Genomic DNA, 25,764 nt, shown 5'->3' on the forward strand with positions numbered 1-25,764 from the left:
CCTATTTCCAAACATATCCTGGTCCTACCACTTCCCTGTCCGTATCCTCTGGCCCTCACCCACTCCCACCTCTCCAGCACCCCAGGCTCCCGGGCCTCTAGGGCAGCTGGTACCAAACCTGGAACACCGTTCCCCTGGAGCTTTGCAGAGACGGTACCCCCTCCCCTGGCCACCCTATTAAGGGGACCCTTTTCCCAGGCCCCCTGGCTGTTGCACCTAGCCCGTCACTCTTACTTTCTTCATAGCATCTATTACTAACCCAAATGCTCATTTGCTTACTTGGTTGTCCCCCGTGCGAGAACGCAGCTCAAGGGTGGGAGCCTGCCCTCCTCCCCCTCCATCACCCCGACTGGGTGCTCTGGATCCAAGCTTCTCCCAGATGGAGCAGAAGGGAGGATAGGTGAGGTGACAACTCCACCAAGAGGGGTCAGCTCTGGGGGCCTCCTCCCGCTGCGTGCTCTGGGGAACTCCCTCCCCTGCATGAGCTGCAGCTTCATCAGGAAAAGGATCTCCACCTCACAAGGGGAGAGGTTTGACAGGAAATGAAATCAGAAAAGGAGAGACACATGTGCAGCATTGTGAGCCGCATTTATTGTCAGGCGTAGACACCGCCCACGCCGGTGCCTGTCAGGAACCCCAGGACACTGTCCCGCCTGTGTCTGGGAGCCACAGCGCAAAGTGCGTGCCCCACACACTGCCCCTGCAGCAGCTCCCAGCATCCCTGAATGGCAGAGCAGCCAGGGCCCTGCGGGTGACTGTCCCAAAGGGACCTATGGGGCACAGGGGCCAAAGCGGGGCCCCAAGCCTGTCGTTCAGCTTGCAGGGTTTTAAAATTTTTTTAATTAGTTGCCAACAACTTAAAAATCAGGACATCTCACATAAAAATCTGGATTTCTGGTTTCTCCAGATTCCTGGCATTAGCCCGCATTCTCACTTTACAGCACTTAGCTACAATTCAATGACAGCCGCCAACTTCAGGTGGGGACCTGTGCTTTGCCACAGTCCCCACCACACCCTATTGTCTCTCAAGGCCAGTTGCCATTACAACTTGATTGTGCAGATACTTCTCTTGTCCCAAAGCCATGTCTCTGTGTCCGTCTGCAGTAACAGCAGGAAAGTCAAAGTCGCACTGCAAAGGCCTCACAACTCAAAGGCCTACGTCATTCGCTTCTATAACCTGCCTGGCTCCAAGGGCATCCGAGTTGGAGACTGGAACTAGCTCCAACCCCTCCTCTCCTCCACCAGGGGCAGCCCGGGGCGGGGTGCGTACAGCCACTCCACACACAGCCCTTCACGCAGCTAGGAGTCAGAGCTGAGAGCAGCAGCCATACTCCAAGTCTGGGCCAGTGCGCTGCTTTAGAAGTCTTCCAGCTCCCCAAAGCCCAGAGCACCGGCAGTACCAGGAGGGCCGCAGCAGACGCTCGGCCCACCGAGCCCGACCAGGAAAGCTGTGCTGGCGCGCCCTCTGGTGGCCAGGAGGCAGTGCTGCAGGCCACCAGGAAGACAGTTCCAAGCTAGGGCCGAGGAGTCAACCATCCATGGCCCCCAAATCAATCTCCTCCCAACCCCAGGGGTGCCTAGCTCTGGGCTTCCAGATGCTTCCTTCCAAAAGCCTTCCTGATGTCTATCCCACCCCTCCGCCACAGTCTTGGGCACACGGGCAGCCTCTCAGTCCCAGGAGGGCCAGACCCCTCCCAGGCTGTCTCTTCAGCACAGGGTCCAGCCTCCCGTTCTTCACATTCCTGGGCCTCACCCCGGGCTTGGCCCACAGCAGCCCCACAGTGTCGACAGGGAATAACCCTACAGAGGCGTGGGAGGCCAACCCCAGGCTACCAGGTCAGGCACCGCACTCAGGCGAGCAGAATGAGCCAGGGGGCCTCAGGGAACAGGAAGCGCATGTCCCAGGAGACGTCGTCACTGAAGAGCCACTGTGGCCAGATGGCCAATCTTCACAAGAAGCCAGAGATCTGGACTTTCATGTGAAATAGACCAAGTGTTAAAGCTTGGCTTGAATGTATACACCACCCAGGCCGAGAACACGCGCTGGCAGGGTGGGCTGGGCCAGGCCCCAGGCGGAGAGCTCTGCCGAAGCCCTGCGCTGACAGAACCTCCAAGACGGTGGGTGGAAGCCAGTGCTTTCAAGGTTTTGTTTATTTGAGTAGTTTGTAGCCATCATCATGTTTGATCCTGAGAGGCAAGCAAGGGAGAGAAAATTCTTGGACCCAGGTTAGAATCTGAGACGCTGAGGCCAAAGTGGGCTCCTGGCAGGGTCAAGGTCACGGCTAGTAGAGAAGAGAGTTATGAAGCTACATGTGGCTCTGTCCTGACAACAGCAGACCCCCAGCCCGCTCCACAGCCATGCACAGAGGAGTGTGTCCCAGCCTGCACCGTTCCTAGTCCCCTGGAGAGCCCACCACCCAACAGGAGCGGAGACAGTGGCTCCCTGTGCACACCCCACTGGCACGCCCACCCTCCATGCACACAGCTCCAGGACAGGCAGCCCAGGCACAGGCACACGGCCTTCTCTATGGGCGCACGGCACATCCACACGCGAGCCCCATGTGGGGCTCGGGTCCAAGCAGAAACACCTCCTGCAGCCCCACAGGCACAGTGGGGGCTCCCTGGGTAGGCCGAGCGGGTGGCCATGGCCAGCGTGGCAGCCTCACCAGTTGGCCTTCACTGCCTTGATGTCGCTCACGAGGTTCTGGGCCAGGCAGATACCGAAGATCTGTAGGACAGAGGGCAGGCAACGGAGAGGCTGCCAGTGGGGCAGGAGGGCCCAGGGCAGGGTGGGGCAGGCAGGGCCGTGGCAGTACCTGGAGGAGGGCGATGCCCACAAAGACCCCAGCCACGACGATCAGGTTGTCCTGCAGCCACTTCTCGAACTGGCCCACACAGCCTTTGGTGTGGATAGAGCCCTGCTGCTCCAGCTCCTGGGAACACACAGGCACCAGGCTTGGCGCGCCTGCCCCTGCGGGCCTCGTCTCAGTCCAGCACGCGAAGCTCAGCCCACCCGGAGGCCCCACACCTCAGCACCTGCTGCCTGGAGCTCTAGCACAGGCCTTTGCGTGGCTGGCTCTTTCTCATCACTGGGGTCTCAGCACAGACGGCCCCTCCTCCTGGCTGACCTCCTAGCCCCACCCCCATCACCTTTATTTCATTCTCTTCCAAGCTCTTAGCTGAAAACGTTACATGACTGTTCACATTTACTTATCAGTGTCTTTCTCTCTCCACTGGAGTGGGAGCTCCTTGAGGGCAGGGCCTCTGTCTGTCTGTTTGTCTCATTAGATGAATCCCCAGTGTCTAAGGCAATGCCGGGCACCCAGCGGATGGGCAACAGAATTGGAATGAGCACATGCACACATCCCCGTACCCACAGTCGCTGCCCCGTGTTTGGCAGTACTGAGCCCTATGTGCCTCAATGGTCCCTGGGACTCAACACTCCCTCCCCACAGAATCCCCAAGGCCTTTCAGAGGAGCTTATGGGAGGCCCCCTTCCCATTCCAGCACCTCCAGCAGCCCCCAGCCCTGTTCCCGCCCCTCTCACCAGTTTGAGCCGGACATCGTAGCCGCACTGGGTGTTGAGGACATCTTCCTAAGGAGAAACAGGCCAACGAGCGGCTTGGTGAGGGGCGCCCAGCACTGGAATGGTTCCTGCTTCTCAGGGGAAGCAGACAGAACCGCGGATTCCGCCACGCCCACTGCTCCTAAGCGAGGCTTGCTGAGGCCCATGCGCCTCTTCCCCTGGCACCTGGGCACACGGCTGCACACGCCAGCTTGAGCTGCCTCCTGTTTAGGAATCCTGCCTGCTTGAGTTTTCTAAGAACGGGAAGAAACCTGGCCCTCAGTGTCCCGGGTGAACCGTGCCAGGAGGGATGTCACGGTGAGAAGCTGCTGCTCTGAAGAAAGCCACAAAAGGATCAGAACCTTCACCCCCTGCCACCCCAGCATGACGGCCCAGCGGCGTGGCAGCTGACTGTGGCCTAGGCAGCCCCTGCCTCACACACTCATGACTGAGGGAGGCACCCAGTCCTCGGCCCCCAGACAATGTCAAGGCTGGCCAGGAGCAGACCCTGCCTGGAGCCGCACTGAGCTGGGAACACAGGGTGCGTGAGCCCTCTGGGCCAGGCCCTGTGCCCCGGGGCCCTGCGTTTCTATCTCACTACCATCAAGGAGACAGGTTTTGCTGAAGAGGCACGGCCCCCACCCCAGCAGGCCTCAGTGCTGCCCATGGACGCAAACTTCCCAGCTTGGCAGGCACACCCATGTAAAATGACCTCCCCCAGACACCCAGGGCGCCCAGAGCGGGCTGAGCTGAGCGAGCCCTGGGGTGGGTTTTCCCAGGCTGGGACTGCACACTGCAATGCCCTCACCCCTCCTCACCAGACCCCACTCACCGCAGGGTCCCTGACGCAGCAAGAGAAGGGCACCCCGCAGCGCTCCCGGCTCGGGTTCAAGTCAGTGCAGTTGAAGTAGATATTGAGGTTCCAGTCGTTGGGCCCTCGGGCTCCGCAGCAAGACCACTAGAGGGCGGGAGGAGAGCCGCAGGTGAGCCAGGCCCACCCAGGAGACCCATTCTGTTTGGGGGCAGGCCCAGGCTGCAGGGACACAGGGCTGGGCTGGGAGGGGTCCTAGAAGCAGTTAGGCAGGTGGGCACCTCCCCACCGCACCCCCAGGAGACAGGTGGGCCTGGGCGCAGGGCCATCAGAGCAGCTCTGAGCGTCTGCCTGGGCTGGATAGGCAGTGGAAAGGGGGAGTTACCCCCCCGCCCCCCGATCTCCAGAGCTGTCCCTCTAACACAAGAGTGGCAGAAAAAGGGGAAGCAAGCATGTTGGTCCAAGACTGGCTTCCTCCAGGCCACACTGAGGAGCAGGGGTCTTGCCAAACGCGGCGGGGAGAGGCGCCACTGAACCCCAGATCTGTGCTGGGTCTCCCCACACCTGCCCCAGAGTTCACGGAGACCTTCTCCCCTCTCCGCAGGGACAGGAGGGCAATGCTGCCACCCTCAGAACCCTCCCATTCCACTTCACAACTGCTGCTGTCAGCACCCAGCCCCATGCCCCGGTCCAGAACATCGTGGGCCACCTCCCAAGGTGGGACAATGGCAAGTGGGGCGGTGATAAAGCAAGGAGCTCATGATTGAGTGGAGGAGAGAGGAGCACGTAGCCTTAACTCGCTGACGCGGCACAGGCTGCTGGAAAGCCGGCCCTTGAGGAGCCAGCCCAGTGGTGAACTCAGGTAGGCCCCCTGGGCTGAGTCGGGGGCATGAGGCAGGGCCGTGTGGCTCTGTGCACGGGTCCCAGCACACAGCCTGGCCTCTGCCTGCCTCCTCATGCCCCGCTCAGCACCTGCTACTTCACAGCCCCCTCCTTCCCCTCCTCCAAGGTCGCCCCCTGAGGCCTTCCCTTCCCCACCCTTCCTCATTTCAGCCCTAACCACAATTTATAATTTTACACACACACACATTTGTTTACCATCTGTCTCCTTCCCCAGACTGTCATCCCAGTGAGGCCTCAGCTTTTTTCACCACTGAATCCCTAGCAGTGGCCCAGGGCCTGGCACGTGATGGGCCTGTAACAATTCTGTGTTGGAAGAACAAATAAATCCCATCCTAGCCTCCCGGCTATGTCTGCTTCCGCCCTGGGCTGAGACCTCCTCAAGGCAGGCACCGGCTCTGCTCCATCTCTGGATCCCAGAGCAGACTCTCGGGGTGATGTCAAAGGTATGTGACTGTGTACGTGGGTGTGAGTGGGTGTGACTGAGGGCGTGAGTGGGAGAGACTGTGCAGGCGGGAGGTGTCTAGCACGTCATGAACTGTTCACTGACTGCTTTTTCACAAGGGTTAGGTTTGCAAGCTTCAGGGCAGAGCTTCCGTCGGGGGTCTCAAACTCTAATATGTTCAGAGGCCAAATAAATGATATAAACAAGAGAAGGGGGCTGACAGGTGTAATAAAATACAGTGGCGGGGACGGTGGCAAGCAGAGAGCCCTTGTGCCAGCAAAGGAGACAGTGGCAATGCAGCCCTGGCCAACACTGTGGGCCCAGGGTTTAGTAGAGGGGAAATCTATATTTTTAACCCAAATTTCCTCCTGTAAGTGTGTTATATGCCCCGGCCTAGGATTCTAGTGCGGAGCCTCTGGCTTCTCTTCCCCAATCCCGTGTCCCTGCAGGGCTAGGCACATGCTGACCCGCAGGGATCACCAGGAGCTGGCTTCCCCTTGGACAAGGGGACTCCTGGCTCTCTTCCCTGGGGTCTGCCTGGCCTAGGTTGGCCAGGGAATGGTCCCAAGAGGGACCTTGCTCCATCACTCATCTGCCTGGCAGGTGCTTCCTGCACATGGCCCCTGCTGGACGCTAGACTCACGTATTCCTGAGCAAAGTCAATGAGGTTCTGGAGGTCAATGTCGTCCCGATAGGCCTTGACGTTGTTGTTGATGAAGAGGTTGAGCTGGTCTCGAATCCAGTCCTTGAAGACAAAGGCCAGGATCCCTGTCGCCAGCTCCAGGAAGAAGATGAGGCCAAGGAACACGGAGAACTGGGGTTTGGGGCAAACAGACACAGGGGTCAAAGACACAGGGCTTGAGGGTGCCACAGGACAGAGCAGACCCCAAGACAGCCCAATTCCCACTTTCAATTGCGTTACTATTATTTTATGGTGGTAAGAACATGCTGCTCTCACCTACCCATCCATTCCCCTTCCTCTGCTACTCACCCCGTTTTCTTCAAGAAACCACCCTCCACACATATTCAGTTTACGTGATTCAAACGCAGACACCTCCACCTCTTTCCTCATTCCCAGAGAGACAGCTGAGCATGCGCAGGACCCCACCAATGAGAGCACTCCCCCCCCCCCCCCCCCCCGCCTCCCCGCCCCCGCCCGCGGGGGCCGCAGGGATTGGTCCAGAGCTGGCCAATCAGAACCAAGGAGATGCAATTAAAGGACTCGGCAGAAGGGTCGGGAAGAGGGAGCATCCGCCTCTAGGAGGACTTCCTAGGAGGGAAGCGTGAACCCAGCACCCGCCACCCGCCCGTTCCTGGGCATCCTTCCACCACGGTGGAGCCAACCCAGAGGGACAGAGCTAACAAACAGAGACCAGGCCAAGTGACACAATGGTGGACCCAAAGGTACCAGTGGCCAGTACACCCCTGGGCTTTTCTTAATGAGCCATAAATACCCTTCTATGCTTAGGCCACTGGGTTTCAATCACTTAGAACAGAAAAGATCCTATAAATACAGATAATACGAATCTGATTATTGTTATAATAACATAATAATAAAAGTACCCATTATTAAGCACAAACTATATGCAAGAAGTGGTTGGGAGGAAGTTGGGGTCCCCAGTGGATCTAGGCGGTGGGTGGGTGGGTGAGGGGGGCACTCACAAACTTGAGCAGGAAGGTGTTCTCCCGGAGAGCCCCTATGCAGCCAGCAAAGCCCAGCACAGACATGATGCCTCCCACTACTACAAACAGCCACACGGGGTCAAGGCCTCCCAGATCTGTCAGCGCCGAGAGGTTGGAGAGAACGCCCTGTGCCGGGAGGAGCAGAGGCAAGTGGGCGGGCTGACCTCCCCCCACTGCAACCCATAGCAGCCCCACACCCTATCCCACCATCTTACCTTCTCACCCCAGGCCCAGAGGCCGATGGCCAGAAACAGGGCTCCCAGCACCTGCAGAAGCAGCAGCAAAGAGCTGAGGGTGAGGCACCAACAGCCCTCCCCACTCCCAACAGAGCCCCCTCCCCACTAGTGCTCAGGGTCTTCAGGAAGCCAGGGGGAGAGAGAGGAAGAGGGGACAGGGCTGTAAATGGGATCCAGGGTCCTTTCCATCTTCCCAAGAACACATCCCAGTGCTCCTTCCCCATAGAACACCGCCTGGAAGACTGAACCCTCCCTAGCCCTGGGATGGACATCAGGGGCCCTTCCTGGAACTCAGAACTAGAGCAGAGGGTGGCTGAGACACTCCCGCCGAGCAGCAGCAGCAGTGTCCTGAGCCTCTGCTCCCACCCCAGGCCCGTGCTGAGTTCTGGGCTCCTACCTCCTTTCTGCCCCCTCCCAAATCCAGCCCTCCTACCCTACAACTGGGCCCACCACCCCACCTCCACCCACCATTTCAACCTCCCTCTGCCAGAGTCCAACCAAAGACCCCTGAATGACAAGGAACCTCGATGCACAGCAGGATCCAGCTGAGGGCCCCAACCTGGGCCAGTGGCTGTGTCCTAGAAAACATCTGGCCACAGCTCTGCCTAGGCCTTCTAGACACCACCCACCATCCTGCCTTAATTCCTTACTGGGATGAGCCCTGGAGGTCAAGGCCGCTGCCTGACCCTGGGCAGACTCTTGGATATCCAGTCTCAGAGGAAAAGCCCCCCTCCTGCTCTGCAGCCCTCCCCTACCCACCTGCTTTCTCTATAGGCTGCTTCCCCTCAGCACACAGCCTTGGTCAGCTCTGGTCACCTGCACCCATGCCCACCCACTTTCATCCCTTCCCTGCTTGGATCCCAGGCTCCTCCCACTGCTGTACTCTTTCTCTAGAAACGTCTTTTCTTCCCTCCTCCACACTGGATCTGGGATGTGAAACCAAACATCACTTCTCCTGCCTCATCCCATCTGAGCCTTTAAACAGGTGACCAACCACCACTTTCTCCTTCCTGAGCCTCTTCATGGTTAACTCAGTACCATTCCTTCCCCCTGCCGCTTCTCAGCCTCCCTCCCAGGACACACTTCACCTGCCCCGCGCACATGCCCGCCCCCCAGGTTCCGCCCTCAGCCTCCTGCCCTTCCTCCTCCTCCTCGCACTCATTTTCCACTCCATCATGACACTGGCATCTCCCGGATGTCCACCCAAACCTCTCCCTGGCTCCAAACCCCTATGTCCACCTGCCTCTGCAAACCCCTCCATGCCCCAGGCTCTGTTCCACGTGCTGGGAATAGATCAGCGAATAGCACAGATGAGCTCTCAGCCCTCACGGAGTTTACACTCCAGTGTGGGAAACCTACAGTGAGCCAACGAGGTAATTTCAGACTCCAACAGATCCTTGCAAGAAAATCCAACAGGGTGATGCAATGGGGAGGGCCCAGGGGCGGTGGGGCTGCTTTACAGAGGGTGTTAGGAAAGTGGTGACATTTTAGCTGAGGTTTGAAGGATGAAAAGCTGGAGCGAGGAGACGAGAATTCAGGCAGAGAGACCACAGGCAGAGACCATGAGGTAAGATCATGTTTGGTGGTGCAAGGGATAAACTGAGGGCTGCAGGGCCAGACCCTATGGGGCGCTGGAGGCCGTGGGGAGGAGTCTGGGCCATGTTCTAATGAGTGAGAAACCACCAGTTCTCACTGATTCTGTGCAGGCCAACACCAGGGTCTGCTTTACATTAAAACAAAAAAACCTCTGACCTGTTTCCTAGGCACCTCCCGCAGGCCACCTTTACCCAAACCTGAAACCCTCCCTCTGCCCCCCAAGTGGCCCAGTCCTGTCAATTCAGCCTCAAAACTCCCCCTGGAGCCTTCCTCACCTCCCCCCTCCCCCAGCTTGCCCCAGCCCTCCTCCCTGGTCTCCTCACCTCCAAGCCCTGCCTCTCATCCACCCTCCCCACAGCAGCCAGACAGATCTGCTAGAACAGACCCACCACCTCCCACTGAAGCCCTCCTTGCTCCACACTGCCCTCAACATAAAACTCCAATTCTCGGCTCCAGCCCTGGGGGCCTTCCGTGCTCCAGTTCCCCACCTCCAGTCCCCTGCCTAGGGAGCCCTGGAACAAGCCTAAGTCTCTCATGCCTGTCTCCGCTTGGCATTCCGGGGCTCCCTCTGCTCAGTGCTCTCTGCCTCACCTCCACCCACTGCCCACTAGGCTGTCACTTTGACTCTGTACTTACTGGCTGCATGACTAGGTTAAATGACTTAACCTCTCTGTGCCTGTTCCCTCATCTGTAAAATGTGGATAATAATAACGTAGATTCAAGAATACAATAAATTAGAATTCATTTAATCTGCCTAACAACCCTGAGGGCCAGGCTTCACCATCACCCTCTCCCAGGCCGGGAAGCTGAGGCCCAGAGAGAAGTGACTTGCTCTCAGTCTTACAGCCAGGCCTGCTCCGCCCAGGCCTCCAGACTTCCCCACACACTCCAGAGCTAAGCACCGCTGGGGCCAAAGGACACCCACGCACGGGTGGCTGCATGGTCAGCACGTGGGGAGAGGGCACTGCCACTGAGGTCTGCTTAACAAAAATGAATAGGCCTGGCATTTTGACCCAAGACGGCAGAAGCAGAGACTGCAGAGGCAGCATGCAGCCCTGGAGAGATGGGATGGGGGAGGGAGAAGAGAAAGATGACTTGGCAGGGCCCAGGGGCACAGATGCCACCCCAGGAGGGGCACCACCAGCTCCCTTCCCCAGTCAGGGGCAGCCGGCCCCAGCCTCGGTTTTGTCAGCTGTGGAATGTCGAATTCTGTTCCCCTGGGCCAGCTCCCGGCCTCTCAGCAGGGGAGATCCCCTGCCCCCGCTGAAGACTAGGGCTATTGGTCCCCCGGCCAGAAGCCTCTTAGTATGGGCCTGGGAGGCAGGGCTTTGACCCACCCTACTTTGCAGGAGCTTAAAGTGAGGCAGCAGGACCAGGTGCCGGAGGGGCAAAGGGACGGGCGAGCGGACGCAGCCCTTCCCCTCGTGGCACTTTCCTCCCTATGGGGGAAACCAAACCCTACGGGTGTTGGGTGGGGCTCCGCGCGCACCCCACAACCCAGAGTAGCAAGGGGGCTGGGCGGAAGAGGAGGCGACCTGCACCAAGCGTGTCCCAGGGGCCTTCAAGGAAACGCCTCCCCTTCCTCCGCCGGGCCCAGAGAAGACATAGGCGACTCCGCTTCTCCACCGCACCCCGTGCCATCCCCCTGCAATCCGGGCCTCTCTGTAGTTCTCGTGGGTGGTCCTGGGGTGGGCGGGAGGAATGGGGGCACGATCCCAAGCCCTGCTGGCAGGAGTGGTCTCCCCGTAGGAGGGGACTGAACCTCCTTCTCCTGCCACTGCTAGCACCGGGCCCAGAACCCACCCCGCGCTCACCCAGAAGACAATGTTGAAGCCAAACAGGAAGTATTTCCCGCAGCAGCCGACCTCGGGTTCCTGGAAGTGCTGGTGCTTGCCGGGCATGGTGAGCGGCCGCCCGCCGGCCCGGGAACCGGAGCCGGCGGCCGGGCTCAGCCCTCCGCGGGCCGCCCTGGGCTAGCGCCGCCCGGGGCCTAGCCCGGCGGCTGCGGCTTCATGGCCGCGGCCACACAGAGCGCCCGTCGGGCCCCGCCCACCCCGCAGGGACCGCCCCCGGCGCCCGGACCGCCCCGCTCCGCGCCAGCGGGGTCCCCTCGGAGCCGCACCGCCTCCAGGCATGGCTCCGCCCCCGCCAACTCCGCCCCCTCGGAGCCCCGCCTCTGTGCCTGGCTCCGCCCCTGCCCTAGGCTCCGTCCCCTGCGCAGGCAGCTGCCCCGAGCTGCCCAGGATGGCTTGGACTCGCCTGAGACGCTTCCTGATGGCCCCGCAAACCACAGGCACCAAGGACTCCGGTTCCCCTCAGCCCGCAAAGCTCAGTACCAGCGCCACCCTGTCCCCGGCCTTGCTGTCGGAACCCATCCCTGAAGAGGAGTAACCACTGAGCTGGTGAGCGGATGGAGATGGTGATTCGGCTCGTGTTTTTCACACACGTGCAGGACACTTTATTACAGTGCAGTCGATTCAGTTGTGTGTTTCACTCAAAAGAAATCCAGCCCTACCTATCCTGGCTCGCGCTCAGGCCGGATGACACCTGGGTCTTGCGGGTGCCATGCCCGCTGCTCCTTGCCCCTTCAGTTTGGGCAGAGGCAGATACCCCACACCCTGGCTCACACCACTTTGGTGGTTGAAGCCCTCCAGTCTTACCCCTCTCCGCATACCAGCTTGGGCCCTGAGTCTTGGAAACTGGGAGTCTCACATGAGTCCCTCCAAGGCAGGACAGGAGCAGATCAAGATTTTGGGGGCATGAATCTTACTCAATTTTAGAGCCCTCCTTAAAAACCACTCCAATTTTGTTCAAAGTGAGTATTTATTTAGAACAGGAATAAAGGAGCTAAGTTAACCCACCTCTAGCAGAACCATGGTGAGGCCTGACCACCACTGTCCTCCTCCCCTTGGTGAGCCCCCTCCACCCACCTCTGGTTCAGCCTAGCCCGGAGGCAGGCAAGGCCCAGACCCCGGCCACAGCTGAGGAAAGGGCGAGAGCTCCAGCCCCCACGTATCCCTCTGTGAGACCACATTCGCCTCTCACCCTCCAGCCCTTGGGGTGTGGGGTCACCACACTCCAGGAAGGGATGGGGGACAGGCTGGGCTCTTAGGACACAAATCCGCAGAGAGGCAACCCACAAAGGTTTATAAGCAGAGTGATCACAAAGAGGAAATGTCCCCCACTCCTGTCCCTGCACTCCAGCTCTCAGTGTCGGTGGCCTTGAGCCCCCCCCCCGCCCAATAGAAGAGTCTGGCCCTCAGGCCCCCTAGCCCACTTAGGAGTAAGTGCTGGATCAGAGGATTCTCTCCTGTCATCTTTCCACCTGCGGTTGAGCTCTCCTTCCCAGCATGACTCACCTCACCCACTCACCCACCCCGGGGTGAGACAAGGAAACCCAGAGGTGTCCTCCCCTTTCTGCTGCCCCAAGTCCCCAGGCTGGCCCCTCCCCCAGAGCTGCCCCTAGGCCTGGCCCCCAATCATGTTAAAGAGTGTTCATATTCACTCCAGGAAGGTGAGAACCGGGTGATCTGCCCTCCAGTCCTGCCCAGCATCAGCAGGGTAGCCTAGCACCCCCTCCACACACACACACACACACACAGACAGCAGGGAGAGGCTCAGGGACGCTGTATGGGGAGTGGTGCCAAGGCCCCTCACACCACAAACTTGTTCTTGGCTAGGGAGTTGCTCTTGGTGGCTGTGTCTGCGTGGGCCTGGTACCCGATGATGGTCTTTGCGGAGAGGCCCAGGCGCTCTTTGTAGACACGCCTGAGGTGAGTGGGAGAGGAAGTGAGACAGCAGTCAGCAGCGGGTCCTGGAGATAACCCGGGACCCTGCGTCCTTTGCCCAGAGCTCCTACCCTGGTTCCAGCCAGTCACTCCTGTTTTGTAGTCTTACCCACATGTATACCCAAAACATGACTCTAAGGCAAAAGAAAAGTGTTCTGCTAGAAATAGTTTCAAATCTAGATTCCAAACCCTCTATACAGGTGGATAAGGAAGGAGCAGGAGATGGCATGGAGAGTTCCAGAGGTCTCTCTTGCAGGCCAAACCACCCCCCATTTCACCTTCTCCCTACAAGAGCCCCAGCCCCCACCCTGTGCCAGAGACGCCCCTTACCCAATGTGCAGCACGCCTGCCTGGTTCTCTGCCTCCCTCGTCCACACGGCAATCTTGTCCCCCTTGGTGCGGACGTTGACAACAGCGCCACACACCTCCCGGCTGTGCTCCTCAAAGCTCTCCCCAATCAGACACAGCAGCTGGGGCCAAAGAGGATGATGATACCTTCAGCTGTGGCACACGGATTGCCATCCTTGAGGCCACTGCCTCCGGGGGACTCAGACCAGCCCTGCCCCCTCCCTTGGGGACCCTCCTCTTCCAGCTCCCACACTCACCGTCTCCAGCCACAGGCGGTCCAGCTCACTGTGGCGCTGCTGCTTGGCGAGGCTGACCAGCCAGCGGCCACCCCGCTTATTCCTGCTGTCTTCCCACATGGGCTGGATGCCATCCTGGGAGGTGGACGGCAAGTCAACTGCCTCCCTCTGTTCAAAGGGAAGTGGAGGCCCAACCACCTTCCCAGGGCCTGCTCCAGCCCCTCCACAGGCCTCCACAGGCCCAGGTCTCTTGTGCCTCCATCCCCTCTGTACAACGGGTTCCACCACCAGCCGTTCAGCCCCCCAGCCCCTTCTCTGAGCTCCCGCAGGCCCAAGCCTCAACATGTGTCACCTTTTATAGGTTTTCATATGTGTGTGTTTCTCTCCTTTACTGAACCAAGTTCCTTGTGACAAGCGTTCAAATGGGAGTGATCAAGGACACCTCTGGGTGTTCCTAGTGTAGGCAACGGCACATCCCAGGCTTGGCAGGGCACAAGTCACCTGGAGAAATCTTTAAACACTGATGTCAGGGCCCCACAGCACATACCTCTAGGGAGGGGCCTGGACGTTGATGACGAGTGTCCTGGGGCAGTTTGATGCCTGTCCCTAGTTAAGGAGCCAGGCCAGAAACCCGGGCTCCTTCCTCCTTCCCCCTTCTCCCCTCCCCTTCCAGACTCTTAAACATCCTCCAGGGTGCAGCTCAGACATAACACTGTCCAAGCTTCAGTACAGCATTTCCTCCCATCAGAAATCATATCTTTGCTCCAAGGGAGGCTGTCCTCGGCACCCCACCCCCAACCCCATGAGGGAGGATGCAGAAGCCGGGAAGAATCAGGCCCCTGGGCCGGGGGGGACAGCAGAGCTTACCTTGAACAGGGCATAGTCACAGCCAGAAGAGAGGTTACTGGCCAGCTGGATGTGGCTGTACATCCTGGAGAGAGCCCCCGCCCCAGGGTGAGGCCAGGCTTCTCAGGGCCTGCTTCCAGCCGGCCTCAGACCCCACTGCTTCCCACGCACCTTCCCACCTCCAAGCCTTTGCCTACACTGCTGCACCCTGCCTGGAATTCCATCCCTCCTGACCCAAAGCCTCCAGCCCCACCTCCTCTCTGGAGCCTTCCTGGCCCTCCAAGCCCGTGGGGTGGCTCTTAGACCCTGGGGCGGGCACCTCTCCAGCTGGAGCCCTGGGGCGCCTCACCCGCCCCTAGGGTTTGCACAGCGCCTTTCAGATTCCCTCACTTGTCACCACAGACACTCTGAGGCAGCCTAATCCTCACTTTGTGGCCGAGACAAGCACAGAGAGGGGAAGGAACTTGCCCAGGGTTGCAAAGCATGGAGTGGCAGAGTAGGGTCTACTCCTTGCTTCTCCCACCTCCGGGCTCTCTCCCTAATCCTCAAGAAGGCTTCGGAGGGCCTGTGCCCCAATGCCCTCGCCACCTCCCACAGAACCCAGCAAGGCCCAGCCCTCAGCAAGCACTGCAGGCCCCGGGGAGTCCTGGGAAAGGTGTGTAGGAAGCAGCCCCCTGGAGGAGTCTGGGAAGGACCTCGAGCCCAGAGCCCCTGGCCCCGGCCTCCTTCATGAGGGGCAGACACTCACGCCCAGAAGTCTTCCACGGTGTCAAACTTGGTGACCAGATGGAGGTTGTCCTGCCAGGCCCGGCTGCGATCGTTCTTGAAGAACCACAGAGCCCACCTGGGGGTAGGGGTGGCAGGAGAAAGTAGAGAGACCCTCACTCCCACCCCCAGCAGCACCTAGGCTGACAGGGAAGTCCTGCCCCTTCAAGGACAAACTGGCCCCCGAAGTGACTGGAGGCAGTTATCCTAAGGGGAGGAGTAGGGATTCTCGGCAGGGCTACGGCCAGAGGGGCCAACAGGGCGCAAGTCTTCGGCCAGCTCTGGCCTTTCCCAGACGAGGCCCTGGGGCCTGCCCTACCTGTTCTGCAGCGGGTGCAGCTCCGGCCCTGCCTCCGAGGGGCCCTCACCGCTGGCCTTCCTGCTCCGGGACCGCAGAGCCCGGGGAGAGCTCGGAGCTGCCTCTCCCATCGAAGCCTCCACTGCTGCCTCCTCTTCCTCTTCCTCTTTCTCCTTCTCCCACTTTCGGATTCCACCCTTAGCCTCTCTGGCCTGACCAAAGAAAGGCGTCGGGGTGTGCTGTGAGCTCGGGCCTCGGCGCCCCAGCCCCGTCCCTTGCCGAGGAAGGCTGGCGGGTGGACTTACAGGGCTGGCGGTAGCCATGTGGCTGTAGCTGGGCACCTAGCATTGGAGGAGAGGATGGGAGAGGTCCCCAGCTGCTGGCTTTTAATCTGCCAGTGCTCCGCCCCCGCCTGCCCAGGGCAGGGGAGGGGAGGAGCCGGTGTAGGGGAGGGGCTCAGAGGGGGAGGGTTTACCCTGTTCCCACCATCAGCAAGCCTTTAGTGAGCACCTTCTGCATGCAGGCCTGGGGCTGGGAACCCAGCTGTGATTAGGCAGATCCAGCCCTGCCCACATGGTGCTGGCCACGTCGGGGCCGAGACAGGAAAGTAAGGGTCATTATTAGCAGTTTGCCGTTAGTGAAACCACATCCCACCCAGGGCAGGTCCTGGATTTAAAGCAGACTATTCCAGAGAGGGCAGAAGCAGTGACTGACTTAGGGGGGCTGCGGCCAGGTCGGAGACCTCATACATGCACTGTGGTGTCTCCTTGTTTCTCTCTGCTGCCATTCACCCCCTGGATTTGGCCACCACTGTCATCTGACTCAGGCATTTATCTGGTCTCTGGAAGCATCTGAATTTTCTAAAAGATGTAATCATTTAGAAACAGGAAGACCATATATTAAAAATCCACACTTTTGATTATTCTTAAAAATTTGGAAAGGTCTGGCAACACTGGGCCTCCACCTCAAGGTCCACAACCCGCCGCAGCTGAGGCTGCCTTTGGACGGGCAAATGGGGCTCTATGCAGCCTGCCGGCCACCCTGCACTCAGGCTTCTTACCTCCTGGTCCGTCAGCTGTTCTCCACCCGACATTGATGGTGAGGGGCAGTGCGCCAGTCACACAGCCTGGGGTCAAGTCTTCCCTGCCCTGACCTCAGCCAAGTACCTGAACCTCACTGAGTCTCAGTGTCACATCTGTAAAATGGGCACGTTAATGATACACAACTCAGCAGCTTATTGTATTAAATGATAGAAAGCATGTAAAGCCCACAGAACGAGGCCTGGCTCAGCAGTCAATGGAAGTCAGCTGAGGGCTACCCCAGGGTAGGGGCTGGGAGGGGAGGGCGGAGGCAAAGCTCTGGCCCTGGATACCCTTTCCCTGCCTTCTGAACAGCACCCTTTTCTGCAGGGGCTGAAGCCCCCTCATTTCTTAAGCTTTCTCACCCTCCCCTTGGCCACCTCTAGGGTCCCAGATCTGTAAGGGGACCAGTCCCTTCCCCTACCCCACACCGCGGGAAGCCCATGACCACCTGGAGGCTGACAATGAATGCCTGTTCAACCTTCAACCCCTAAGCTCCAGGTATGGGCTCTGGTCTGTGATGGGAGCCAGACATCAGACAACCGCACAAAGACCTAGGTGATGACAGATGCGGAGCTCCAGAGGGAAGGGACTTGCAGGTGGGGGAAGGGACTTGCAGGTGGTAGAAGGGAGTCTACGACCTGAACTGGGGCCTTAGTGCACAGCAGTTCTCAAGTGCCCGGATCAGAATCACCTGCAGGCCTTTTTAAACACGGGCTGCTGGGCCCTGCCCCCAGGACTTCTGATTCCTTAGCGCTGGGCTTGGGCCTGAGAATTGGCATATCTAACAAGTTCCATGATGATGCTGGGACTCCATTTCAAGAACCACTGGCTTAGAGGCAGTTCACAGAAGAGGTGATGTTTGAGCCAGACCCAAAGTGTGAGCGAGAGTTAACTGGGTGGGCATCTCAGGGAGTGGAAACAACATGTGCAAAGGCTCTGGGGCCAAAAGAACATGGGGTACTGGAGGAAGAGAAGAAAGACCAGTGTGGCTGAAGCCCAGAGGAGGAAAGGATGATCAATCTTGATCCTAGGAGAATGGAGAGCCACTGAGGGCTTCAAGTGGGACAGGAGGGCTGGGGTGGTAATCAGATGGGCAATCAGTGAGTTCTCTGGACTGCCATGTGGGAAACACATGCCGTGGTGGCAAGAGTGAGTGGAAGGCAATCTGTTAGGCTGCTAACACAGTTGTCCAGGTGACAGGGTGGCAGGGAAGCTGGAGAGGACATGATGGGTTTCATAGGCATTTAGAAGGAGGACTGAGTGGTTTTGGTGATGGGTATGCCCTGGGGAGGTGGGCCATGCTGTCCCAGCCACCCATTGCTGCATAACAAACCACCCCAAGCTTAGTGGCTTAAAACAACAATAATCATTTATTTTGCTCACAATCTGCAGTTCGGGTGGCGCTCTGTAGGGACAGCTCTTCTCTGCTCCAAAGTGCCATTGCTTGGGGCGACTCCCAGGCGGGGGCTGCGGTCATCTGCTCATGCTGATGCTGGCTGTGAGCTGGAACCTCAGCCAGGGGTGTGCCTGGGACAGCTCTGCGAGGTCCCTCCCCATAGCTTCTTGGCTTCCTCACAGCATGGTGGCTGTGTTCCCAGAGTCAGGCTCCCAAGAGGCGGGAAGCAGGAGCTGCCACTTCAAGGCCTGGGCCTGCGACCTAGCTCAGCATCACATCCACTGCATCCTATCAGAGCCCCAGGGCTCACGTTCAAGGACGGGGACACAGTCCCACCTCCCAGTGGGGGGAGTGTCAAATTTTGGACAGAGGAAGCCCTGGAGGAGGGGCCAGCTTGGGGAGGGATCCTGAGTCTACATTTGATGGAGGAAAAGGGAGAAAGGACCCTCCCCAAGTGCCGGGTATGGTCTCAGTGCCTTCCAGGACCTGGCATGGAAGGACCCTGCCAGCCACAGCACCCCTTCCCACCATCTGCCACATCTTTCCAGCCTGGGATGACTAAGGAGAGACCCTAGGAGCAAACCCCCTGGTCCTACTGGGGTCCTGGTCCCTACCCAAGGCCTACCCAACTCTGTCTGTGGGGGACATCTTCACAGTGGGGTAGGACAAGCAGGGACTCTTAAAGCCCAATCCTGCCAGTCTGTTTCTAAAATGTCTTGAATCTGTCCATTCCTCTCCCTCCCACTGCCCCACCCAGGCAAGCCCTGCCATCTCTGACCTGGGCCACTACCTGGGTCTCTCCTAACACTCTCCTTGCTTCCACTCTTGCCTCCCTACAGAACATTCTCCATGTGTCTCAGAGGGATCATATGAAATATTAACCTGATCATTTATCTCCTCTGTTTAAAACCCTCCGGGACTCCCATGATTTAAAGTCCAAGTTCTGAGCCTGCAAATTCCTACATGATCCAGCTTCACAGTGCCCCAAGCACACTGATCCTCCAACAGGCCCGATGCTTTCCTGCCTCAGGGCCTTTGCACATACCATTCCCTCCACAAGTCTTTACATGACTGACTTCTCCTCCTTGTCCTTCAGGGCTTAGCTCAAATGTCACCTTCTCAAGAGGCCCTCCCTGACCACCATGTCTAAAGAAGACCACTCTTCCCCATGCACTCTTTAACTCATCACCCTGTTTTATTTCCTTCTTAGCACTTACCACCACTCATTCATTCATTCATTCAGCTATTCATTCACAAATACAGACCCAGCAGTTATTTTGCACCAGGCACTGGTTAGGCACTGGGGAACACAGCTCTGAATAAAATTGGTGGTTCCTCGTCTTTGCTTCAGAAGGTGCCCGGATGGAGCCCTTGGGCCTCTTCCCTGCTCTGTCAGCACTTGGTGTTTCATGATCTCATCAGTCATGGGCACAAAATGCCACACATACAGTGATATCTCTGGCCTCGACCTGAAACCCAGAAGAGCGTGTCCACCTGCCTGCTCCCAGCTCCACCTGGGTATCTAATGTGCATCTCAGGGTTCCTGCATCCAAAGCTGAATTCCTGACCTTGCCCTGTCCCCACACCTGCTCCTCCCATGATCCCCTCCATCCTTCCAATTGCTCAGCCAAAAATTCTGGAATGGCCCTGGACTCCTCTCTTTCCAGCCCATCAGCACATCCTATCTTCAGCTCTACCTTCAAAATAAATCCAGGAGCCAACCACTTCCCTCCATGTCCATTGCTACCACCCTAGCCCGAGCCACTATCACCTTGCCTGTATCACGGCGATGCCATCTGAACTGGTCCCCAGCTTCCACCCTTGCCCAAGAGCGAGCTACCCCCTACACAGCGACCACTTAAAATGAAAGTCAGATCATGTCGCTCCTCCACTCACAGGACAAGGGTCTGCAAGGCCCCGTCAGCTCTCTGCCCTCCTCTCCTGCTCGCTCTGCTTCAGCCACACTGGCCTGCGTGCAGGTCCTCAGCGTGCCAGACCCCTCCTGCCCTCAGGCTTTACACACCCGTCCCCCCCAGGGCTCACTCAGGCGAGGCCCTGCCTGCCCGCTGTGTCTAACCGCTCAAGCCTCGGCCCCACTCCTGCTCTCTCCACACTTCTCTTCTTCGCTTTCCCTCCTAGCTTTTATCACCAGAGATTTTACTTATTTATTTTACTTATCATCTGCCTTCATAGAACATAAGGTCCCCAAGGCCTCTTTGGTTCACGGCTGTGTTCTCCAGTGCCTAGAACAGGGCCTGGCTCATAGTAAGTACTCAGAGGTCAGAGTGAGGAGGGAGAGACTTAGCAAGGTGAGCGCGGCTGATTCTGACAAGAGCAACACAATCTAAGCATCTCATTTAGTCACTAGTTCATTTGTTAATTTGTTGCTTCCTACTAGAAAGTCAAGCTCTGGAGAAGCAAGCACTTCACTGGGCTTGTCCTCTGCTGACTCTCCGGTACCTAGAACAGTACCTGGCACACAGTAGGCAGTCCAGAAACGCTGATCGACAGGACAGAGCCGAGAGGATGCGCCCCCTCCTGGTGTCAGTTCCCTCTTCAGTCAGACAGGGACGGAGGCCAGCCTTGAAGGACTGTTTCAAGGGCTTTGTGACACAACGGATGCCGGGCCTGGCACACAGTGGGTGCCCAGAGAGTGCCACTCGTTCCCCCTCTGTTCTTAGCACCCCTTCCTGCTGGCCTGGCTTCCTCCCCAGCCTGAGGCCTCTGCATAGCAGGAGGGTGATAAATGTTTCATCACACATCAGGTACTGCACACGGAGTTATAAGGGTGCATCTTAGGTCTTTGCAGCACCCAGCAGGGCTGGGACCCCCCGGGACTCTCTTAAGAGAATGGCTTCTGCTCCAGCTGCTCCAGCTGGGACTTTCTCCCAACCCCTTCCCATACTCTCCGCACCCCCCTCCCCTGAAGCCTCAATAGCCATTCTCTCTAGGCCATTCTTAGGGAGGGGAGAAGGCAGAGAGGAGGGGAGAGGCCCATTTTCCCAGGGCAGAGAGAACTCACAGGTCTAGGGTCTGGCCAGAAAGAGACCCAGGGGCCTGGGCTCTGCCATCCTAAGCCCTGAAGGGGGCCGGCAGTGTGACACGGGTGCAGAATCCATTGTGGTAGAAAGTGGTGACCCAGTAGCCGTGCTACCTTTTTCTGGGGACAGCACAGCCGGAGAGAGAGAAAGAAAAATGTAGCAAACATTGACAACTGGCAAATCTAGGTGAAGGATATTCGAGTGTTCATGGTACTAATGTTGCAACTTTGTCCATTTATTCTGGAGGTTTTGTTCATTGTGCTATTTTTGCAACTTTTCTCTAGGTTTGAAATTTTTCAAAATAAAAAAGTTGAGGGAAAAAATAGTGATGGAGGTGCTGGTGGCCCGCTCAGTAACCGTTCTTTCTCCTCGACTTGTACTTTGATTCTGGGTTAGCTAGACCTGGATTGATCCAGCCTAGCTAGATGACCACACTTTCCAGCCTCCCTGCAGCTAGGCAGAGCCAATGAGCGAGAAGCAAAAGTTTTTGGCTTCTGGGGAAACTCCTTATGAAAGAGACAGACAACTGCCAGGTGTTCTTCTCACCCTACTGCCCCTCCTGCTGCTTTCTGTACAGACATAAGGGCTGGAGCTGCAGCAGCCACCTTGGACCATGAGGTGACCTTGAAGGTGGAATCCATGTACTAAGAATGGTGGAGCAGGAAGGTCCTGTGAAGTCATCACACCCACTGTGGACTACCTACTGCTGACTTCTTCTTTTTTATTTTTTTTGTGAGGAAGATTATCCCTGAGCTAACATCTGTGCCAGTCTTCCTCTACTTTGTATGTGGGATGCTGCCACAGCATGGTTTGATGAGCAATGTGTAGGTCCATACCTGGGATCCGAACCCATGAATCCTGGGCTGCCGAAGCGGAGCATGCAATCTTAATCACTAACCGCTATGCCATGGACTTCTTTAAGTGGAAGGATAGACACTTGCTTTGCCTAAGCTTCTGTACTAACAGCCAAGTGAACTTCTCAGTGATTGAGAATGTAACCTGTTTTCTGTTCCCTCTACACTCTGGCCTCTTCCACCTGCCAGATCCTCTCCTGGGAATGCTCACCACCACTTGTGAGATCCTTCTCATCTTTCAAAACCTAGCTCAAATGTCTCTTTCTCCTGGAAGCTTTCCCTGGATGCCCCTTCCTCCTGGGCTCCCATGGGCCCCTGTGCTGCTGTTGAACTCCCCACAGCCCACCAGCTGCCAGTCCGAGGGCTCCTCACTGCTCATGGCTTTGGCCTCTCTGTAGCACTTGTCCAGCTGTCCTCTGATCCCCTTGGCGTCCCTGCTCCCACTCTCTCCAGCTCCTCCTCCTCTCTGTTCTGCTCCTTCTCAGTCTTTTCCCCAGGTCCCTCTGTCCCTGGCCATGCATGAGGGGTGCAGTGCCTCAGGATTCTGTTCTGGACCCTGTCTTTTCACCCTCCATGTTCCCCTGGGCAGCCGTGTCCTCCCCGTGGTTCTAGCCATGACCTCCATGCTAGTGACTCCAGATCCAGTGGTGCATGGGGCTGGGTTGGACCAGCCGTGAGAACAATTATTAAAGTTTCAGGAATTTTCTGAGCCAGTTGTTAAAGCAATCATTAAAAATTAAATTATGGGCCAGTCCAGTGGTCACACGTTCCGCTTTGGTGGCCTGGGGTTCGCCGGTTCGGATCCTAAGTGTGGACATGGCACCGCTTGGCAAGCCATGCTGTGGCAGGCATCCCATGTATAAAGTAGAGGAAGATGGGCACAGATGTTAGCTCAGAGCCAGTCTTCCTCAGCAAAAAGAGGAGGATTGGCAGCAGATGTTAGCTCAGGGCTAATCGTCCTCAAAATAAATAAATAAATAAATAAAAATTAAAAAATAGTAAAAATTAAGTTATATAAACTTATGATTATATAAATTGTGTTAGAAACAAAGATAATAAACAGCTGAAACATAACATCCTATTTTTTTCACTATTATCTGTGCTCTTAAGATTATTTTATCTATTTTATCTGTATGGTGAGGACGCCATGAAGGACGTGCTCCCGTGTGTCTCTTCCTGGTCCTCTCATCAGTGACATCACACTGGCAGCTTGAAATCGACCACGCTGGGAGAGACTACACCATGGGTGTTGGCAAACTCTCCAAATCAAAGTGTTTCCCCCCCGGAGAGCTGTGTGTTAAAGATTTCCCGGTTCACCGTGGCCCAAGTCTTAAACCTGAAGCCATCCTGGAGTGACTTCCTGAGCTCGGGGCTCAGCTGTCCTACCGTCTGCTGGGCACCTCCTCGAGCTCGTCCGCCAGGCACGGCACATCCAGCATGCCCCAAACAAGCTCGTCGTCACCCCCCAAAGCTGCTCCTATCCCCTCGATGCCTATTTCATTTTGCAGCAGCATCACTCACCCTGTTGTCCAAGCCAGAAACCTGCGACTCTTCTTAGGCTCATCCCTCGCCCTCCTCCCCAGTAAGTTACCTCCTAAATGACACCCACATCTCCCCCTCCGGTCCTTTTCCAGCCACGCCGGGGCCTCCCTGCTGCAGGCTTCTGATCCCTCCCGTGGATTCTGCCCCAGCCTCCTTACCATCTTGCTGCTTCTAGCCTTGTCCCTCTCCCACCCACCTCCATTTGGCCCCCTAAAATGCAAATCTCACTTAGATCTCTCTTGTGCTTAAAATCCTTCAGTGACTTCCCAGGTTCCTGCAGTCGGAAGTACACACACCCTTCATATGTCCTTCTTTCTCTCTTCCTCCTCCCCTCCCTCCTGCTCAGTCTTTCTTCATCACCTACTCTGACATTCAGGGGTTCTCAGTCGAGAGTCACAAAAATCACTCCTGGCTAATTAAAGCAGATAAGTTTATTAACAAATAGTGGGCAGCGCAGAAACTCTCTGGGAAGGCCAGAGGATCCTCCTTGGGGACCAAAAAGCCAGGAATGGGGCCCCGAATCACACTGCCTAGCAGGCTCAGAAAGACTCCTTGATGCTACAGCTTGTCCTGTTGGTGCTGGATGCTCCCAGAGGCAGTGTCACTGCTGCTCGTGGTCCCTGGTGGGAGCTGCCACCGCAACACCGCCGGTCCTCACCAGACCAGACCCTCCTCCTTCCCTGCGGCTTCTGGCCCTAGCATCAGGCTCCAAGTCTGGGGCTGGAGCGTCTGGAGGCTGAGGTCACATGTCCTGACTGCAAGGAAGGCTGGGAAAGCATTGTCAGCTCCTAGAGAGAGAGGCAGGCTCTGCCTCAAGGTGGGGGAGCCCCCAAACACAGGAACGGGGCAATTCCTGTGCCGAGATGACAGATGCGCCCCCATGCTAGCTTTTTAAATTATACAAGTCAAATACTATTCAAGGTACAGTAATCAAACAGCACAAGAAGGAAGGCGATGGATTGTGCAAGCTTCTCTCCCTGAAGCTCTCTGTCCCCTTTGCTGGGGGCAACTCCTGCTGACAGTTTTGTGGAAGTCCTTGCAGATGTGTTCCTTGTATTCAGGGATGAGTAAGTACGCATAATTTGTATATAAGGTCTCTGTATAATGCATACAGTATGTGACAAGTGTGTGTGTATAAATTGTCTATGTATCGACGTCGGCTCGTCCCCCACACTACAGTTTGACACTACAGTTTGGCACTTTGCTTCTCTCCCTTCACGCCGAATCCTGACACACTCCCACGTCAGGACACGGGGGTTTGGCTCGTCCTTTCTATCGGCAGCATAGCATTTCCTGGGTGGGTGTCCCATAATTAACCAGCCAGTGCTCTGCGGTTGGACAATGAGATTGCTTCCAGGTTTGTGCTTTAATAGACCATGCTGCAGTGCACATTCTTGCACAAATGTCTCTGTGAACTTGTGTGAGTAGAGATCCAACAGATAAGTTCCTGGAAGGGGAACTGTTGGCTCGAAAGGAGCCTGCATTTATGTCTCCAGGAAACATCGCCAAATTGCCTTCCAAAAACCATGCGCCAATTTGCAGCTCTCCCAGGGGCCTGTGAGCATTTCCTCCCAGGCCCTGCATGCTCTGGCTGCTGGCTGCACCCTCGCCTCACCACCTGTCACTTACACACCCTGCATTTCCAGCCACAGGGACTTTGCCCATGCTATACCCACAGACTAAATGTCCCTTCCTCCCTTGTCTGCCAGATGAAATCTTACCTGTCCCACAAGGCCCACCTCAGATGTCACCTCCTCTGTACAGCCTTCCCTGACCCGCCTAAGCTGTCAGAGTCCCCTTCCTCTGGGATCCCACAGCTTCTTGGGCATAATTCTGTCACAGCCCCGACAGAGGGCCTATGTGTGCCTGGCATTCTATGGCCGTTGTGACAGTCCCCATCATAACCACACAAAAAAGGGTTTTGTCCACCCTCCCCCCTGCCTCACCAGCTGCACTGCCTTTTATCTGTTCCTAAGCACCGTCCTGCCGCAGGGCCTTTGCACTCGCAGTTCTCTTTCTATGGATCTCAGCCTTGGTGCCTCTCTGGCGTCTGATCCCGCTCACCTCCTCACAGAGACCTTCCTCGGGCACTTTGTCTCCAGCACCCCTCCTCTAGTGGCTCTGTCACATCACTGTGTTTTTATCTTCCTAACACTTCTCACAAGCTGAAATAACCTTGTTTGGTTTAAGTGTTGACACACGTTTTCCATCCTGTGTCCCATCTCTGCACACACACAAACACATCACTGTGAACCCCCTGAGAGCAGGGACCTTGTTTACCTGTCCCACTGTCCTCAGCCTCAAACCTGGCCGGCACCTGTCTAAGCGCTCA

General features: G+C 57.1%; 2 protein-coding genes across 2 annotated transcripts; both read right to left on the reverse strand.

Moving 5' to 3' along the window:
• Positions 1–2,133: 2,133 nt before the first annotated feature.
• TSPAN17 (tetraspanin 17) lies at positions 2,134–11,307 on the reverse strand. The gene is made up of 9 exons (XM_008507679.2): positions 11,051–11,307; positions 7,620–7,670; positions 7,384–7,530; positions 6,365–6,535; positions 4,398–4,523; positions 3,548–3,595; positions 2,817–2,933; positions 2,667–2,728; positions 2,134–2,282 (listed from the first exon to the last, which is right to left on the reverse strand). The coding sequence occupies exons 1-9, from the start codon at positions 11,135–11,137 to the stop codon at positions 2,228–2,230; spliced, it is 864 nt and encodes a 287-aa protein (XP_008505901.2). The 5' UTR covers positions 11,138–11,307; the 3' UTR covers positions 2,134–2,227.
• Positions 11,308–12,040: 733 nt separating this feature from the next.
• EIF4E1B (eukaryotic translation initiation factor 4E family member 1B) lies at positions 12,041–15,949 on the reverse strand. Its single transcript, XM_008507678.2, has 7 exons — positions 15,823–15,949; positions 15,539–15,729; positions 15,203–15,298; positions 14,476–14,539; positions 13,630–13,743; positions 13,355–13,494; positions 12,041–13,004 (listed from the first exon to the last, which is right to left on the reverse strand). The coding sequence occupies exons 1-7, from the start codon at positions 15,838–15,840 to the stop codon at positions 12,890–12,892; spliced, it is 738 nt and encodes a 245-aa protein (XP_008505900.1). The 5' UTR covers positions 15,841–15,949; the 3' UTR covers positions 12,041–12,889.
• Positions 15,950–25,764: the final 9,815 nt, after the last annotated feature.

This window comes from Equus przewalskii, chromosome 13, assembly GCF_037783145.1.
Source record: "Equus przewalskii isolate Varuska chromosome 13, EquPr2, whole genome shotgun sequence".
NCBI lineage: Eukaryota > Metazoa > Chordata > Mammalia > Perissodactyla > Equidae > Equus > Equus przewalskii.